This window comes from Theropithecus gelada, chromosome 2 (assembly GCF_003255815.1).
Source record: "Theropithecus gelada isolate Dixy chromosome 2, Tgel_1.0, whole genome shotgun sequence".
In the NCBI taxonomy this organism is placed as follows: Eukaryota; Metazoa; Chordata; class Mammalia; order Primates; family Cercopithecidae; genus Theropithecus; species Theropithecus gelada.
In genome coordinates this window covers 92252333-92272688 of record NC_037669.1, presented here as the reverse complement: position 1 = coordinate 92272688, position 20356 = coordinate 92252333, and the positions used below count along the sequence as shown (strand labels likewise).

Sequence of the window (20356 nt, the reverse complement as noted above, 5' to 3'; positions counted from 1 at the left end):
ACCACAGATTTATGTATCTGTTAATATTTCACATTTTTGGTGCTTTTGCATTTTTCTGATGCTAAATCCTTTGCATCCTACCAGATGAGATAGTGATGAAGCACACGGAATACCTTCTGTCATGACATTCTTAAAAAGTGGTATTACTGTTTCACTGCTGGCATGACTTTACACATGCAAACAGTTATCACAATAATAAACCATTTACGCACTCTAATTACAATGAAAACAACCAGTAACACTGCCATTTGTACAGCACTTAGTGCAATGTGTCTAGCCCCAACCACTGTAAATAAGAGTAATTTACCTCCATGGTCGCACAGAGCTTTATCCCACAAATAATTTGTAGTTAAGTCTTGTTAAACCTTCACTGTAATAGAAACGGCATCAACATAAAATTGAGGATAATCCAGTATTACATATGATTTAGGAATGAAACTAACATTCTGTGCCTGCCTGACCAGTCCTGTGTCTTTGCCTAGAACACCCTCTAGCCTCCCACCATATTATCATAAGGAGGAAGAATCCAAATGAAGCCAGGTTTCACCTCTCATCAGGGATGAGTACAATAACATAATTCAAGAATTGCTTCAATTACCAAAAGCTTTAATCCTAGGGCATGTATAATAAAGTTAATGGTCAATTATTCCTTACAGTATTTAAAATCTGTGCTTTAAACCTGAGAACAGATTACTGAGCTGTTTTAACAAAAAGGAAATCTAAAAACATTAAATTAAGTGTTCTTAACAAAAATGTCTGCCAAGCTTAAAAAGCTCCTTAGGCTATGCAAATTACTTAGACATAAAATATTTTTAATGTCTTAATTCAGTCAACATATTGTACTTGCAACCCTACTGTAAACACACACTAACCCAGAATGGCTAGGGAACTGGGAATTTTGTTGAATTCTTCCCAGATACTGCATACCGGGTTATCAAATAATAAAGTTACCAAACTAAATGTTACTGAATGTAGCAAATTTTATTTGATAATTCAGGAGGCACTTTGGAAGACTGTGAATGTGAATTTTAACTGCACTAAACTAAATGTAGTGTTAGAAATTAACAAATGTAGTATTAGAAAGCATCTAACAACAACTGATATACCATGGAAGCTTCCTTTTGGAGTAACTTCTTAATACCTTTCTGTCAAGTGACTTTCTCACAAAATGACATTAAATATCAGTAGTCATTTGAACTTAACTTTTATAATTCTGGATAAAAGAGAGTTTACAATGACTATCAAAAATCATAAATGAAAATGCTTGACAAAAACTTAAAAGTCCATACAATTAATCTGGGTAGGATTAGAAGCTATATTAGACCTAGAACTTGGGCCTCAAGTCTTTACCCAACTTGTGTTTTAGTAACATTATATTTCAATAATTATGACCCCAACCAAATCCAGTCCATAAGGTGTTAATGTAAGATGTTTATTAGTGGAATTTATTTAGTACAGTAATCACATTAAAAGTCCCGATATACAAACTGTTGAAGTCTAAAGTCACAAAAAATACAAACTTAGGTATACGAATGAAGTTATAAAAACATTTAAAAACAAAGTTCTATATCTTCAACATTGGGCCAAAAAAGGAAAAAAAAAAAAAGAGAGAGAAAGAGAAAGAAGTCATATGAAAATCATCACATTTCAACAAAGCAGCCCTGACCAATCCGGCTGCCTCGCCATTGAGATACTGGACCACTTGGGTGTGACCACTATGGCAATACAGCATTTCATTATGGGACTGGCTACTCTGTATGAAACTATATGTGAAACATAAAAATTCTTTCTTTCAAAATGAAACGTCCAAGTGAAACGAACAGAGCTAATATATACCAAATTTTAGCTGGCTATTAGAAAATTTCAACAATTCTGTAAGTTCAAAAAGGAAACATATTTGAAAAAAACAAATTTCAAACAAAAATAAGCATAATCAAATGGAAATAAAAGAGTAAATCAATGTCAATCATGAAGTGTGAGTGTACACAACGGGGTCATACCCAGACTTCTCCACCCATAACTTAGACAGCTACAGGGACTGGTTCCGAGCAATAGAAAGATGTCAAACATGATTTTTAAAAATAATCACTACCAGTTTTGAAAAGTTCCCTGGCAAAAGAAACCCAAAAATCAACTTAATAAGTAACTGTACACCAAAGGGAAAGGGTTGTTTTATTTGATGGTATATTCTCTATGGCAAGACAGTTTTAATATTTTATCAACTGCAAAGAAGATAAGCATAACCTCTTTCCTTTAAAACATATCACCCTCACGTGTCTTCTGTCCAGAATCCATAGAATAAATTTTTGTCAGAGAATCCAGCCCTGTGACCAGATCGCTGTAGAAGAGGGAATGCTTCCTAAATTCCAGAAGTCGCTGCAGGGATTCAGTTTAAACTTTCATGATATTCTAATCTTACCATCTCAAAAGTAGTTTTGTATCAGGGGATCTAAAACAATGTATATCTGGCCAGGCACAGTGTCTCACACCTGTAATTCCAGCACTTTGGGTGGCCAAGGCAGGTGGATCACTTGGGATCAGGAGTTCGAGACCAGCCTCGCAACACTAAAAATACAAAAATTAGCCGGTGTGGTGGCACACGCCTGTAATCCCAGCTACTTGGGAGGCTGAGGCAGGAGAACCACTGGAATCTGGGAGGCAGAGGTTGCAGTAAGCCAAGATCACGCCACCACACTCCAGCCTAGGCGACAGAGTGAGACCCTATCTCAAAAACAAAAAACAATGTATATCTCAAAATCTTTCTCAGAACATGGTGCCAATTATTTCTTTTAAGCTGAAATAATTTTTACCTTGGGGGTTATAAGAACCTTCATAATCAGTAAGACGATAGAAAACTTTAAAGTATTTCAGATCTTAAACTAGAATTCCTCTAAGATTTCAAAACATGGTCCATATTTTATGTTATATTTCTATAAATACAATCAAAGCTTACCATTGTACAGTACTAATCTCGACTGGTTCTAGATTTAAGCAATTAGTTTGAAAAAATTAGGAATGGGAATAAGAAAAAATTAGGAATGAGAATAAGAAAGTCCTTTTGAAACAATCCTTAGATAGAGTCCATCTCCAAAAAAAAAAAAAAAAATTTGGTCCAACTTGCAAATAATAAAGGATGATTTAATTTGGAAAAATACTCAAGAGTAGCTCTGAGTAATCCTAAATTTAAAAACTTAAAATTAAAATATTTATCATTACTCAGATTTTAGTAAGGTGGAGAGAAAGATAGGTAGCCTATAAGATTAACCTTCCCTAAAAGCAAGCTCAGAGGAAAAGAGGAGGGAGGAGAAAAGGAAATTCACTGCAGTACTGGTGGCCTCAACCCCTTTATGAAAACACATGTTCTCATTTGGTGTTACACTATTCTGATTTATGTTGAAGATTTGAAAACCAAAGGAAAAAGGTCAACTAAAAATATTTAAAGGAAAAAAATGTGAGAATGAATCAAATGATAAAATCATGAAGAAAACAAAAAATAAAAGACATCAGATAACCTTTGTAAAAATTACTAAAATTAAAAAGAATTCATTCTGCACTTTGTGTTCACAAAGGGAAATGAGGCTCCATCAAACCCTGCAGAGCACAAGAGGAAGCAGGTTGTTTGCTCAGGCATCAGCAGAAATAGGCCCCGAAGAACTACCCTCAGTTTCTTCTACATCATGTCCAGGAAGGAAAAGCAAAGCTCTGCAAAATGCTGAAGGTTTTAGAAGTATAACGGTGCTTAGGAAAGATCACTGGTCTGGTGTTGCAGTAGCCCCAGTGTTGAGAGACACGCTAGGCTTCTAGGAGGAGAAAAATAGAGAGGGAGGAAGAAGTAGGAAGGGGAAGGAAAGGGTGGAAAAGCACAGGTCATTAGTAAACAGCAAGTTCAATATCACAAGATGCTCATAAACCCAAGCTATTAATGAAGCTGGTTTGCTCTCAGGACTATAGATTACATTCTGAAGGAAACAGAAATGGGAATTTTCAAAATGGCATTGAGTTAGATGTTCCAGGTAGTGATGGCCAAATTAGAATGAAGTTACCACATGCTCCAAAAACATGCACTGTCATCCCCTCCCCCTCCACCTTCCCTCCCCCAATAAAACATGCATATTTTCAGTAAAGTATCTTTTTTTTTTTTTTTTTGAGACGGAGTCTTGCTCTGTTGACCAGGCTGGAGTACAGTGGTACGATCTCGGCTCACTGCAACCTCTGCCTCCCAGGTTCAAGCCATTTTTCTGCCTCAGCCTCCCAAGTAGCTGGGACTACAGGCACGTGCCACCACGTCCAGCTAATTTTTGTATTTTTAGTAGAGATGGGGTTTCACCATATTGGCCGGGCTGGTCTCAAACTTCCAACCTCAGGTGATCCACTCGCCTCGGTCTCCCAAAAGTGCTGGGATTACAGGTGTGAGCCATCACGCCCGGCCAAGTATCTATTTTTTTTTTATTTATTTTTATTTTTTTTTAATTTTTAAATTATTTTATTTTGAGACAGAGTTTCGCTCTTGTTGTCCAGGCTGGAGTGCAATGGCGCGATCTCGGCTAACTGCAACCTCCGCCTCCTGGGTTCAGTGATTCTCCTGCCTCAGCCTCCCGAGTAGCTGGGATTACAGGCATGCGCCACAACGCCCGGCTAATTTTGTATTTTTAGTAGAGATGGGGTTTGTCCATGTTGGGCAGGCTGGTCTTGAACTCCCAACCTCAGGTGATCCACCCGCCTCGGCCTCCCAAAGTGCTGGGATTACAGGCATGAGCCACTGTGCCCGGCCTCAAGTATTTATTTTAATACAGTTAAGTGGTTAAATTCAGAACTCAAACAACCCAGGTGTGCAAACTATATGCTACCTAAGGGCAGAGAGGTATCCAAGAACAGAACGACCTACTCTCATAATGTCATGGGCAGATCATAAAGAGCCAGGTTCTTTTTTGTCACAAGGGAATCCTGAAACAGTGAGGGCCAGGATACAGTTTTTACTCTTCTATTCTGTACTACTAAGACCTGGCAGCGGTAAGCACCTGCTACACAGAGTATGAGTCTCTTCTGGTCAGGCGTGACTTCCTACTGGAGAAGAAATCTACTCTTGTTTTTGTAGTTGTTTCCTTCTTGGATGAAAATGGCGTCCAGTCTTTCAACTGCCTAATCAAATCAATCCCCTCCAGCCTTTCCTTACCCTGGTAAACTGTTTCCTGGTTAAAGAAAGCTGAATTTACTCATTTTTTAAAAGTTCATGTTCAGACTTCTCCTTTAATCATGGGGATATTTGCATAAATGTTTTCTTAAAAACCACATCACATAGATGACTGCTTTCAAAGCAGACACAGAAAGTCAATACTACATTTGACTGAGATTATCAAAGAAATACAAAAACATCAATTCACAAAACTGGAAGATAAAGTGGCATTTCTGGTTGTTTCTAGCTTCTATAGTAAAGAATTCCTAATTTATTAAGTTGCTAATAAGGATGTAAATGTCACTTGGTAAACATTCACAACAAAAAGAACTTGGTCATCAAAAAATCAACTTTCCTATGGTCACAGAATAAAGAGTAAATCCTAGAATAGCTGCTATTGCTAACAGAAGGCTTTCTGGAAGCCTTATAGAAATCCTGTGGTGGCTCACAGAAGGGCTTCTCATAGCTGAGGTATGCATATAAGAGAAATACAGAAATACGACAAATCTAGTAACTACCTCCAATGCAATAATATGAATCAAATGTATGGCCCAGTTAAGAGCACACTTGTAGGAAACAATGGGATTGATCATTAGAAGTCAACTCATTTGGGTTAGCAGTGTTGGCCTGATCACAACTGCAAAGTAAATGCAGGTATTTATGAAAATAAAACAGGCAACTCTCACGTCAGCTACTTAAAATATTTATATCGTATATCCCTAGGACTCCTGCTACTGCTTTGAGAATTTTGCTCACTACAAAGACATTGGGGCAGGGGGTTCGTGCTGGTTATGAGACAGGAACCCACAGGAACTCAGTGCTAACTGAAAAAATATCAAAACCCTAGTAAAGAGCTAAGAGTTTAGTTAGAAGTAAATTTCAAAAGCAACAGTTAAGGGAAAGATAAAGGAAACACCCTGGGGGCAAAATTAGTAACTCCTAATTTCTCCTAACTGTAGAAAGCTAAATGTAATGTGATTCAGGGAAGAGATCTGCTGTTTTAAAGAGTTGTAGTGGCCAAATTCCTCCCATGTAACATATTTTGGTGATTATTATTCTGCATCTACAAAAGTATTTTAAGGTTGATCCAGTTTTGTGTGGTACAGCTCCAAAAAATATTCAAAAAATATCAAAGGAAACTCATTATTCTCCTTCCATTGTTGGAGATTTTACATGGCAATGTCCTGGGTTTAAACGCATCCAACAAGAACACTACCACCCTCAGAAATAATTCATATGCTTCCATTAATAATGCTCTTCAAAGGAGATTATCAAGGTGTTCATTGTAAGTGCATCACCTACACATTTGGAGAATCCTGGGAATCACTTACCTGTAGTATCGCTCCCTTCTATTCCATGACCACCATTGGCTAGCAGTGTTGGTTTAGAAGATGGAGTATCTGCAACAATGACAAATAATTACTCATTGTGACAGACAGAAAAATGAAAAACAGATTCAACTACTGTCTTATTACTGGAGTTTTTCTCACTCTTTGTAGCATTAGGTTAAAGCAATTAAAAACTATTCAAAATTTAAAGATTTAATAAAAGGAAACCCAGAAACAGAACAGAGCAGAATCATTAATTCCTAGGGCACCCAAGCTCTTCTAAGTACCAGTTCCACAGGAGAGCCCTTCATAATAGCAAGTCTAAATCTTTTTCATTCTGCAAATTGTCAAAGATTACCATTAAATTCAGTAAAACCATCATGGAGCAACACAAGTTTAGTATCAGCAATTCAAATCCAAATCAAACGCTCCAAGAATATGAGGGCATTTGTTTTATTATTATTTTTGAGATGGGGTTTTGCTCTTGTCACTCAGGCTGGAGTGCCGTAGTGCGATCTCGGCTCACTGCAACCTCCGCCTTCTGGGTTCAAGCGATTCTCCTGCCTCAGCCTCCCGAGTAGCTGGGATTGCAGGCACCTGCCACCATGCCCAGCTAATTTTTGTATTTTTAGTAGAAATGGGGTTTCACCATGTTGGCCAGGCTGGGCTCAAACTCCTGACCTCAGGTTATTCACTGCTTTGGCCTCCCAAAGTGCTGGGATTACAGGTGTGAGCCACTATGCCCGGCTGAGGCCATTTATTAATTACTTATTAATTCCCACACAGGAAATCCAGGGTACCATCATTGCTTCTGGATGAGGACTGCATCAGCTGGAGGTAACCAGATGTACTTCTGGAAGCAGAGGACTCCTTTTTTTTTTTAAAGGAAATTAGTTGTATCTCATTCCCTAATGACTAAGGATGTTGAGCATCTTTTCATGTGTTTCTCTGCCATCCCTTTGTCTTCTTTGGTGACTTGAATGGTCAAAATTTTTGACTATTTTAAAATTGAACTGTTCATTTTCCTACTACTGAATTTTGAAAATTCTTTATGTATTCCAAATATCAGTCCTTTATCAGATAAATTTTGTAAAAATGTCTTCCCTGTATTTAACTTACACTGTATTTTCATCTACTTAACTGTGTCTTTAAAATAGCAAAAGTTTTTAAGTTTCATGAAGTAGCTCACAGGATTTTTTTCCCCACATTTTCCTCTAGAAGTCTCATAGTTTTCATATTTACATTTCACATTGAGGCCTATGGTACATTTGGAGTGAAATTTTGTATATGGTATAATGATGTGGGTCTAAGTTTCTATTCCTGTACATTGACACCTAATTATTATAGAATCATTTGTTGAAAAAGTCATCTGTATTCTATCAAATTGCCTTTGCACCTTTGTAAAAAAAATCAACTGACCATATTACATTTGGGTTTATTTCTGGGCTGTGCTGTTCCATCAATTTATAAGTCTATCCATTTTGCCAATACCATCCTGTCTTGATTACTGTATTTGTCTTGAGAGGCAGTCTCTCTCTGTCGCCCAGCCTGAAGTGCAGTGGCGCAATCTTGGCGCACTGCAACCTCCACCTCCTAGGTTCAAGAGATTCTCCTGCCTCAGCCTCCCCAAGTAGCTGAGATTACAGGCATGTGCCACCACGTCCAGCTAATTTTTTTTGTATTTTTTGTAGAGACGGGGTTTCACTATGTTGGCCAGCTGGTCTCGAACTCTTGACCTCAGGTGATCCGCCTGCCTCAGCCTCCCAAAGTGCTGAGATTACAGGCATGAGACACCATGCCCAGCCATAAGTCTTAAAAATAAGGTAATATGAGCCCTCCAACTTGGGTCTTTTCCAAAAACGTTTTTGTTTGTTTTGTTTTGTTTTGTTTTGTTTTTGAGACAGGGTCTCATTCTGTCACTCAGGCTGGAGTGCAGTAGTGCGATCGAGGCTCACTGAAGCCTCGACCTCTCAGGCTCAAGCGATCCTCCCACCTCAGCCTCCCAAGTAGCTGGGCCCAAAGGTGCATGCTACCACGCCTGCCTAATTTTTCATTATTATTATTTTTTGGAAAAACGGGGTCTCCCTATGTTTCTCAGATTGGTCTCAAACTCCTGACCTCAAGCAAACCTCCCACCTTGGCCTCCCAAAGTATTAGTATCATAGGCATGAGTCACTGCGCCTGGCTTTGTTTTGTTTCTTTGCTTTTCCATATAAATTTTAGAATCAGTTTTTGATTTATACTAAAATTCTTGATGGGATCTTACATGCAATTGCATATAAGACTATATAGATCAATTTGGGGATGTACAACTTTTTCTTAAAGTCTCTGACTATATCTAACATTTTAGCAACCAGCCTAGCTCTGCAGTCACCTTGCTGACCCAAGAATTTAGAGATATTATTCCTAAGACAATAAGTAAATATCTACAATACATGCTGCTAAAATAAAAAATGCAAGATTTTACTTTGGAAGACCACAGACATGCTGTCCAACCCCTTAGTCCTCATAAATACAAGGCAGAAATCTTTCACACAAGCTTCTCACTGAAAAGATCATTCATTCTGTTACTTAAGAGGAATGGCCAAAGAGAACAATCTAAAAGAACAAGACAGTCCAAAACCAGAATATAACTTAAATAAAAGAAGGAAATAAAGGAAGGAAAGACAATGGAATTCTGTTAAATACCCACTATGTAACATATACCCTGCTAAGTCTTCACAAACTGCATTTTACTTATCCAGAGAGATGCCATAAATATGCTCCATCTCACATTTGGCATAAGTAAATTCCCTTTCACATTCACACAATAAGTTTATAAGGTTTATTCTTCCTCGCTCAAGAAAGAATGCATATTTTTTAAAACTTGCTTCATTTAAAAAATGTGTATTATAAGAAAATGGAAATTACAAAAATTGATATCCTGCGACTGGTATAAGAGCAGCTACTAAAGTGATAAACCCTTTTAAAATTTGATAACCAGTGTTGACAAGGGTAATTTCATTCCATCATCTGGGGGAATGTAAACAGGAACAACCTTTTTATGAGACAAATTGGCAGCCTATCAAATTCTGCAATACTCAACTCAACAATCCGTTTTAGGTATTTAGTCCACAAAGAGACATAAAAGTATAAAAAAGTGAATATAAACAGAATGTTTATTATGGCATTGCTTAAAAACAGCAAATGTCCACCAACAGATTCATTATAATATTGTAAAATAGTATACAGTAATAAAAGAAATGAGAGCACTTCGTGTTACTGATATGGGAAGATAACAGGCATCTAATAGCTAAATACAGATAAAGGCCAGGACACCCTAGGGTGTGTCCGTAGTCCCATCTATTAGGGAAGCTAAGGCAGAGGGGTGTCTTGAGTCCAGGAATTTGAGACCAGCCTGGGCAACATCGTGTGACCCCCAACTCTAAAAAAAATAAAATAAAATAAAATAAAATAAAAATTAGCTGGGTGTGGTGGCACATGCCTATAGTATTTATCTCTTAATAAAAAAATAAAAAAAAAATAAAGAACCTGGCCGGTGCAGTGGCTCAAGCCTGTAATCCCAGCACTTTGGGCGGCCAAGGCAGGTGGATCACTTGAAGTCAGGAGTTCGAGACCTGCCTGGCCAACCTGGTGAAATCCCATATCTACTAAAATACAAAAAATTAGCCGGCATAGTGGCGTATGAATCACAACTACTCCAGAGGCTGAAGCACAAGAATTGCTTGAATCTGGGAGGCAGAGGTTGCAGTGAGCTGAGATTGCACCACTGCACTCCAGCTTGGGCGACAGAGCAAGACTCCTTCTCCAAAAAAAAAAGAAAAAAAACTTCATTCCCATATATTTACCTATGTGATTAGGGTTTCTTCACTATGATAGCTACAACAGGAAAAATTTCTCAATCCTATTTCATCGGAGAAAGAAATATTCATCCACAGACCCATGATCTAACTGAGAAAAATAACAGATCCCATCATCTCATAAGAAAAGCATTTCCAATAAAATTCAACTTTTATAGTAATAACATCAAAAATTACAACGTATGTGGGCCAGGCACAGTGGCTCATGCCTGTAATCCCAGCAATTTGGGAAGCCAAGGCGAGCGGATCACTTGAGGCCAGGAATTCAAGACCAGCCTGGTCAACATAGTGAAGCCCTGTCTCTACTCTTTTTGAGGAAACAAATAGGAGTAAGTGAAAATGAAGGGAGATTTAAAAAATACATAATACATGTGATCGACTGATAAATTTCCTCTGGACCAAGTTAAAAAACAGAACCTTATTGTTACAGGAACTTTAAAAATTAAAATTTAAGTTTACATACGTATTTAGTAGCAGAAACATGGTAAAACAATCAAGAAAAAAATTTCAAGCATAAAAATGTATTACATTAGGATAAAAGTCTGAGACATGTTATGGAAATAAGAGTTCAAGGACTCAAAAGAAGAATTTAAATTTCCAATGATAAAGAACAGCTTGTTCGTATATTTTTAAACTAGATGATGGAAATCAAAATGCTCTATATTTAGAAGCATTTGGATACATTTAGCAGAATGAGGTAACTTATTTTTATGTGGCAAAAGTAAAACATTCTCAAAATTACATGTTTTACGACTAAACTTTTGCTACAAAATTTTAGACGTAAACTTAATGTACAAAGAGAATTTCTCAGAATTCTGAGTATATGACCAAAAGTTAAGACCACTACTTTAGACCAAGTTAAAAAGAAAGCTTCATATATACAGACAGAAAATTTTCTAAGATAATAAAGTAAAAAAAGCAAGTTAAAATTCATACGGGTTGATTTCATTTGTGTGAAACTAAAGCCACTAAATTTTTTATTGTATGTTTGTAACTGCAAAGAACAAAGTCTTAAAAGATCTACCCTTCTTGAGGAAATAAATAGGATTACATGAAAATGAAGAGAGTTGTTCTTTGTTTTTTGTTTGAGACAAAGTCTAGTTCTATCACCAAGACTGGAGTGCAGTGGCGCAATCTCGGCTCACTGCAACCTCTGTCTCCTGGGTTCAAGCGATTCTCCTGTCTCAACCTCCCAAGTAGCTGGTAGCTGGGACTACAGGCACGCACCACCACTCTCAGCTAATTTTGTATCTTTATTAGAGACAGGTTTTCACCACATTGGCCAGGCTGATCTCAAACTCCTGACCTCAAGTGATCTGCCTGCCTTAGCCTCCCAAAGTGTTAGAATTACAGGTGTGAGCCATGGCACCCGGCAAAGATTTTGACTTAATTTTTAAGAGAGAGGGTTTTGCTCTGTTGCCCAGGCTGGTATGCAGTGGTATAATCACGCCTCACTGTAACCTCAAAATGCTGGGTTCAAATGATCCTCCTCCCTCAGCCTCCCAAGAACATGGGACAACAGGTGTGCACCACCACAGTTGGCTATTTTATTTATTTATATGAGACGGAGTCTCCCTCTGTTGCCCAGGCTGGAGTGCAGTGGCACAATCTTGGCTCAACGCAACCTCCGCCTCCCAGGTTCAAGCGATTCTCGTGCCTCAGCCTCCTGAGTAGCTAGGGCTACTGGCGCGTGCCACCATGCCCAGCTAATTTTTTGTGTTTTTAGTAGAAACGGGGTTTCACCATGTTGGCCAGGCTGGCCTCTAACTCCTGACCTCAGGTGATTCACCTGCCTTGGCCTCCCAAAGTGCTGGGATTACAGGAGTGAGCTACCACACCCAGCCAATTTTATTTTTATAAAGACAGGGTCTCACTAAGTTGCTCAGGCTGGTCTCAAACTCCTGGGCTCAAGTGATACTCTTGCCTCAGTCTCCCAAGTAGCTGGGACTACAGGCGTGAGCCACCACGATCAGCCTCATCCACTGTGCTTTAATTCAATACTACTTTATTTATTTTGTTGCTCAAATTTTTCCAGTGTTGAAAACGGGGAACTCTTTCAGTAGACTCCTGTGTCCCTTTGACATACTATCTCTGTCATTGTGGGCTTTGGAGCATAACTCCTGAACAGTCTTTTTATAAATGATCTGTGCAATTAAAGGCAAATTTTTTTTCCAGTGAAGAGCATAAATGAGAGATTTAATTGTGAATAATATGTATAATGGAAGTCTTATTTGCACATACCTGTTTACTTTCTCCCTGCCTTTCCTCCTGCCTCAGCCTCCCAAGTAGCTAACACTACAGGCATGCACCACCACATCCAGTTAATTTTTTATTTTTTTTTTCTTTGTAGAGATGCAGTCTCGCTGTGTTGCTGGTTTTAAACTCCTGGCTTCAAGTACTCTTCCCGCCTCTGCCTCCCAAAGAGCTAGAATTACAAGTGTGAGTCACCATGCCCAGCCTCCCTGGTATTTTCGACCTAAAATGTGCAAAAGGGAATTTCTGATTCATAAAATGTGACTTTCATATAAGATGCAGCAGAACACATTTCAACCAGCTTGGAAACCAGAAAATTATTCAAAAGCTATTTGCTTAGATACTAAAATAGTAGGTGAAAGTTGGATTAGGTACAGGATATATATATAGCCTCAAAGTATCTCCTCACAAATTACTTATTCATTACACAGAGAAAAATATAAATTTTACAGTAAAGAGGCTGGGCGTGGTAGCTCATGCCTGTAATCCTAGCACTTTGGGAGGGTGGGGAAAGCAGATGGCTTGAGCCCAGGAGTTCAAGACAAGCCTGGGTAACATCGCAAAACTCTGTCTCTGTAAAAAAAAAAAAAAATACAAAAATTAACCAGGTGGCCAGGGGTGGTGGCTCACGCCTGTAATCCCAGCACTTTGGGAGACCAAGGCAGGCAGATCACATGAGGTCAGGAGTTCAAGACCAGCCTGGCCAACACAGTGAAACCCCGTCTCTACTAAAAATACAAAAATTAGCCAGGTGTGGTGGCGTGCACCTGTAATCCCAGCTACTCGGGAGGCTGAGGCAGGAGAATTGCTTGAACCCAGGAGGCAGAGGTTGCAGTGAGCTGAGATCGTGCCACTGCCCTCCAGACTGGGAGACAAAGTGAGATTCTGTCTTAAAAAAAAAAAAAATTAACCAGGCATGGTGGTGCATGCCTGCAGTCCCAGCTACTTGGGAGGCTGAGGCTGGAAGACTGCTTGAGCCTGGGAAGGTCAAGGCTGCAGTGAGCCATGATTGTGCCACTGCACTCCAGCTAGGGTGACAGAGTAAGACCCTGTCTCTAAATAAATAAATAAAATGTTTTTTTTCTTTTTAATTACAAAAAAAATATAGTAAAGAAAACAGGTAGACACTAACAAGTGATGAAAGTTATTACCACCAATAATGTGATATAGTGACATCATGTGTTTCCTGATGTGGTGCACTTAGGACACACATCATATTTACATAGTACTACTCCCAAAAATGTGTAACTTGAATCTAATTATGAGAAAATTCCAGGCAAACCCAAATTAGGGGACTTCTAAAAAATAACTTGCCCATACTATTCGAAATATTAAGGTCATGAAAGACAAAGAAGAGCTGAGGAACTGTTCCAATTAAAGGAGACTGAAGAGACATGAAAACTAATGTGATTCCAGATTCAACTGCAGACAAGAAGAAAAAAATTAGAAAGGAATGTGTTAAATCTGTTGGGACAACTGATGACAATGAAATAAGGTTCGTGGATAGACAGGAGTATCTCATCAACATTTAACTTCTGATTTCTATCGTCATATTCTTGTAATGTGCAAATGCATAGTTCTTTGGGTAAACAGGTGTGAGTTCTGCAATATGTTCTTAAATAATCCAAGGGGAAGGAAGTATATGTAAATATAAAGAGAATGATAAAGCAAATGTGCAAAACAGTAACAATTAATAAACTCAAGTAAAGGGTACATGGTAGGTTCTCGGCTCTATTCTTGCAGTGTGAAGTTTAACAAAGTCATTTGCTTGCAGAATATTATTTAAAAGATGGGGTCTTTGGGGTCTTGCTATGTTACCCAGGCTGGACTCAAACTCCTAGGCTCAAGCGATCCTCCCTCCTACTAAGTAGCTCGGGTGGGGCTACAGGTACATACCACTATCCTGGCTTGTTTGCAGAATATTTTTAGCAATGAAGTGGTTTTTTTTTTTTTTTTTTTTTTTTTGAGATGGAGTCTCATTCTGTTGCCCAGGCTGGAGTGCAGTGGCACAATCTCAGATCACTGCAACCTCCACCTCCTGGGTTCAAGCAATTCTCATGTCTCAGCCTCCTTAGTAGCCGGGATTACAGGCGCACGCTATCACACCTGGCTAATTTTTGTATTTTTAGTAGAGACGGGGTTTTGCCACGTTGGCCAGGCTGGTCTCAAACTCCTGACCTCAGGGGATCCATCTGCCTCGGTCTCCTAAGTACTGAGATTACAGGCATGAGCCCCCAGGTCCTGGCCCCCTGCTTTTCTTTCAGGCCAGGGTACTATTATTATGAACTATACATTTTGGTACAACTTTTTTCTCCAAAAAGAACTATTAGTTATGAGATAAGAGTCTATTTTCAAATCAAAGTCAGAAAATAACTATTTTTGCAAAAATGTCACACTAATTTTTTTTTTTTTTTTTTTGAGAAGGAGTCTGGCTGTGTCGCCCGGGCTGGAGTGCAGTGGCCGGATCTCAGCTCACTGCAAGCTCCGCCTTCCGGGTTTACACCATTCTCCTGCCTCAGCCTCCTGAGTAGCTGGGATTACAGGTGCCCGCCACCTCACCCGGCTAGTTTTTTGTATTTTTTAGTAGAGACGAGGTTTCACCGTGTTAGCCAGGATGGTCTCGATCTCCTGACCTCGTGATCTGCCCGTCTCGGCCTCCCAAAGTGCTGGGATTACAGGCTTGAGCCACCGCGCCCGGCCATCACACTAATTTTTTATGCATAGATATAAACTTCCCTAAATATGATCATGAGACTACTAAGAGGGTTTAGGATTAGACAAGTACACCTACCCTAAATAAATATCTACCATTTTGGAGACACAATTGCTTGTTAGTCTGCACATTAACCTAAACGTGAACAAACTGACCAAAAAACCCATTTCAGTTCAGTGTAATAAGATTCTCTTGCCTCAGCCCCGAGTAGCTGGGATTACTGGTGCGCACCGCCATGTCTGGCTGATTTTTTGTATTTTTAGCAGAGACGAGATTTCACCATGTTGGTCAGGCTGGCCTTAAACTCCTGACTTCGTGATCTGCCTGCCTCAGCCTCTCAAAGTGCTGGGATTACAGTCATGAGCCACTGTGCCCAGCCAGAACAAGGGTTTAAAATGAGAAGATCCGGTAGCTCACGTCTGTAATCCCAGCACTTTGGGAGGCCTAGGAGGAAGGGCTGCTTGAGGCCAGGAGTTCAAGACCAACCTGGGCAATAGAGCAAGACCACATCTCTATTTTAAAAAGATTGTTTTAGTTGTTTAATGATCAAATGCAACCCTCTCATTTCTAATACTTAAGCTTCACCTGGCATGTGGGACTAAATGCAATAATATAGGATGTCAACTGTACAGTGCTAAATAGCTATTGTTATTCTCACTGTTATTAACCATATGTTGATCAACTATAAATTTGTTATCTATCTACCAACTATAGAATAACTGTAGGTTGATCAAGAAACTTTACCAGAATAAAATAAAATGAAAGCAAGAAGAGGTTAGAAAGGAAGAAGAGAAGCTGGATTCTACTATACATACATCATCTCACAATCTAAAAATATAAGCCCAGGGGAGAATAAAAAACAATGTAACAACACTAAAAACAATAAGGTTGTCAAGTAGAAAAAAGGCTTGCGTATTTCCCTGCCAGATAAGACATACTGGACCCTAATCATTGGAATGCTGCACATTACTGGACAAGTCCTAATTCAAAAGATGCTTATACTATGCTTTCTCACTGACTGACTTCCCCAGAGAACCCCCATTTCATGAAATGAAAACTTTCTCTGTGAAACACACACAGCATCCAAAATAGCATACATTTTTAAAGAAACTAATCACATCCTCTGAGACATAGATATTCAAATTTACTTTCTTTTGTTGATTCCCTTTCCCCAGATGTCAGATTCCCACAGCAGGCAAATCAGCTTGGCAGAGAAGTAGCAAGAACCTGAGAAGGCATGTGTGCTGTGAGTCAGCCTTGGGCAAAACAGCCAGGTCTCAATGCAAGGGAACCCTCTGGTGCTGTCAGACCCATGCCAACACTGCCCTCTACTGGTCAGCTAAGCTGGTTGCAATTTTCTGCAAAAGAAGGGACCAGTCTGTTAAGAAGAAATTCTGCAGTATCTATTTTTTTTTTTTTTTTTTTTTAAATTTATTTATTATTATTATACTGTAAGTTGTAGGGTACATGTGCATAACGTGCAGGTTTGTTACATATGTATACTTGTGCCTTGTTGGTGTTAAGAGTCGTTACTTAGGCCCTTTTCCGTGGATTAGTGTTTCTCAATCATGCATATGCATCCGAGTCACCTATTAAGGTTTGTTAAAACAGACTGCTGGTGTGTGGCAGGGTGTGGTGTCTCCCACCTGTAATCCCAGCACTATGGGAAGTCAAGGCAGGAGGATCATTTGAGCCCAGCAGTTCAAAACCAGTCCAGTCCAGGCAACACAGTGAGACCTTGTCTTTACTAAAAATGCAAAAAACTTAGCCAGGCCACTGCCCTATGTTAATTTCTTATTCTGTGGGAATAAGCTTTTAGCTTCAAAGGCCTTAAGGAATGCTACGGAGAAAGCATTTTCTCAACTTCAGAAGAACTATTTAATCACACAGAGAACAGAAAAATTAAGTGATTTGTTCCATAAATGTGCTGACTATTTGTGTCTGAGGGGCAATACTGTGCTACATGATCATCTGAAAGAACAAGAGTCACAGATGTGTTGCTTCGTCATTCACACCTAAGAGAAAGCTTCTATCTTGTGTCTCCCTCACCTAGAAAATAGGGCCATATAATGCTGATAATGAAGAATTAAGGAAAACACCATTTTTCAAGGAAAAAAGTCAGGTAGTACATAATTTTCTTTCTTTTTTTTCTTATTACAGCCATGGTACAAAACAAGTAGTACATATATCCTGAAAAAGTATTTGAGAATTGTTTCCCAAGGTGATGCATTTTAGAAGAAGAGTTTGACACCAATTTTATTTCTAAGTATTGGTATTTAGATGGTTTACACAGACAATGCTAAGATAAAATACTTGTAGAAGCAAGAATAAGTTGAAGTGCAAAAGGAAACAAGTATAGTATATCCACAGAAAAGGAATAAAGGTTGGGGGGTTCTTGTGTTGCCAGGTATGAAGGCAGAAATCATACTTAGAGAAAAAAGCAATTTTTCTGCTTTGTGATAAATGCCATAAAAGCAGTCCTGCTTTCTTACCTCTTATTTTACAAGTTGAAGACAATTAGGGTGGACATGTAAGAATTAAGGGAAACAAAACACCATTGTTCAAAGAGTTCTATTATGTGTAACCTACTCAACCATCCCTTCTATATCTAGAGGCAAGAAAATGGTTGATAAACTTCCACTGGTTGGCCTAAGTAAGCCTGTTGTAAGAACATATCAAGAGCACTAGGCTGGGTGCAGTGGCTCACACCTGTAATCCCGGTGCTTTGGGAGACTAAGGCAGGAGGATCGCTTGAGGCCATGAGTTCCAGACCAGCCAGAGGAACATAGTCAGACTCTGTCACTACAAAAAATAAAAGGATAAGCAACGCACGCGCACCTGTAATCCAAGCTATTCAGGAGACTGAGGCAGGAGGAAACTTTGAGCCCAGGAGTTAGTTACATGTTGCAGTAAGCTATGATTGTGCCACTGCACTCCAGCCTAGGCGACATGGAAAGACCCTTTTTTTTTTTTTTTTTTTTGAGATGGAGTTTCACTCTTGTTGCCCAGGCTGTAGTGCAACAGCGCGATCTCGGCTCACAGTAACCTCTGCCTCCCAGGTTCAAGTGATTACTCTCGTCTCAGCCTTCTGAGTAGCTGGGATTACAGGCACCCACCACCACGCCCAGCTAATTTTTTTCTGTTTTTAGTAAAGACAGGGTTTCACCATGTTAGCCAGGCTGGTCTCGAACTCCTGACCTCAGGTGATCCACCCGCCTCAGTCTCCCAAAGTGCTGGGATTACAGGCATGAGCCACTGCATCCGGTAAGACCCTGTCTTTAAAAAAAAAAAAAAAAGTGTCAGTGATCAGCAATAGTTTACTGAACCTCATCTAAGAACAAAATCAAACTTAAAGTTAGATGTATAATAAAACGTTAATGAAGTCTAGGGGCCTTCCATCACTTCTAAAGACATATTCAGAAGAACAGCTTGTTTAGAATGTTCTCCAGGAAAAACCCAAATATGAAACCTGTCATTATGGCAAAAACCATCAGTCAGATAATGTATAAAAATCAGACCCACAGCAGAGAAGTCTCCATTCATAAAGAACTCACTAATTGCACAAGATTTCTACAAGGATAAATAAGGCGGCTCCTTTCAATTTTCTTCTTTGATGTCTCCAAACAGCCATCACCCCTTCCTTTTATTCTTAGTTAAGACTTCTACAACTTTTAGGAAGTTGGTATGGAAAAAATGCAGTAATTTATAATCTATTGTAATTATAAACTTTATTATTATTATTTTTAGAGACGGGGTCTCTCTCTGTCACCCAGGCTGCAGCACAGTGGTGCTATTATGGCTCACTGCAGCCTTGACCTCTGGGGCTCAAGTGATCGCCTCCTACCTCAGCTTCCTGAGTAGCTCAGACTACGGGCACACACTACCATGCCCAGCTGTAATCATAAAAACTTTAAACACGGTATCTTCAAAGAGTTCGTGGAAAATGCATTCTATGAAAAACCATTCACGGATTTCAAGGGAGTTTTTCTGCATCAAAATAACTCATACTCCATCTCTACTAAAAATACAAAAATTAGCTGTCATGGTGGCACATGCCTGTAAGCCCAGCTACTCAGGAGGCTGAGGCAGGAGAGTCGATTGAACCCAGGAGGTGGAGCTTGCAGTGAGCCAAGATTGTGCCACCACATTCCAGCCTCGGTGACAGAGAGAGACTCTGTCTTAAAAAAATAAAAATAAAATTTAAAAAGCTCATACTAACTTGTTATAACATGTCTGAACAGGATCTAGTTTGAAGCACTCAAAAGGATAAAACATCAGTTTGAAAAGAGCCCCTAACAAAGTAACATGAATCCTACTAAAATTGAAGCAAAAGCAAACGGCAAATTTATGGTGAAGCTTGGATGAAAGAATGGTGAAATCATTGATGCTTTGTGTAAAGTTTATCGGGACAATGCCCCAAAGAAATCAGTAGTTTACACATGAATAACTTGTTTTAAGATACCAGCCAGATGCAGAGGTCTGTGCCTATAGTCCCAGCTACTTGGAAGGCTGAGACAGGAGGATCACTTGAGCCCAGGAGTTCAAGGCTGTAGTGCTAGGGTTACACCTGTGAATAGTCACTGTACTCTAATTTGGGCAACGTAGTAAGACCCTGTCTCAAAAAAAGAAAAAAAATAAAGGAGGAGATGATGTTGAAGATGAAGCCCACCGTGGCAGATCACCAATATCAATTTGAGAGGAAAAAAGAACGATCTAATTGAAGAGGACTGACAATTAGCAGAACCAATAGTCAATACCACAGACATCTCAATTGGTTCAGTTTATACAATTTTGGCTGACAAATTAAAATTGAGCAAACTTTCCACTTAACTGATGCCAAAACGGTTGCATCCAGATCAGCTGCAAAGAGCACAGCTTTCGATGTAAATTTTAAACAAGTGGGATCAAGACCCTGAAGCATTTCTTTGAAGAACTGTAACAGGAGAAGAAATATGGCTTTACCAGTATAATCCTAAAGATAAAGCACAATCAAAGCAATGGCTACCAAGAGGTGTAAATGCTCCAGTCA

The 20356-nt window shown here is 39.2% G+C and overlaps 1 protein-coding gene across 7 annotated transcripts in view; it reads right to left on the bottom strand.

The window, feature by feature from the left end:
* Positions 1–20356, bottom strand: part of MAP4 (microtubule associated protein 4) — a 236396-nt gene that overhangs the window by 120245 nt on the left and 95795 nt on the right. For 3 of the 7 annotated variants that reach the window (XM_025377042.1, XM_025377043.1, XM_025377044.1), the window contains exon 3: positions 6505–6573. In XM_025377042.1, coding sequence (XP_025232827.1) covers positions 6505–6573 — 69 coding nt within the window. Of the gene's footprint in view, positions 1–1411; positions 3801–6504; positions 6574–20356 lie in introns of those variants that run through there. The other 4 variants (XM_025377045.1, XM_025377046.1, XM_025377047.1 and 1 more) reach the window with 2 other exon arrangements.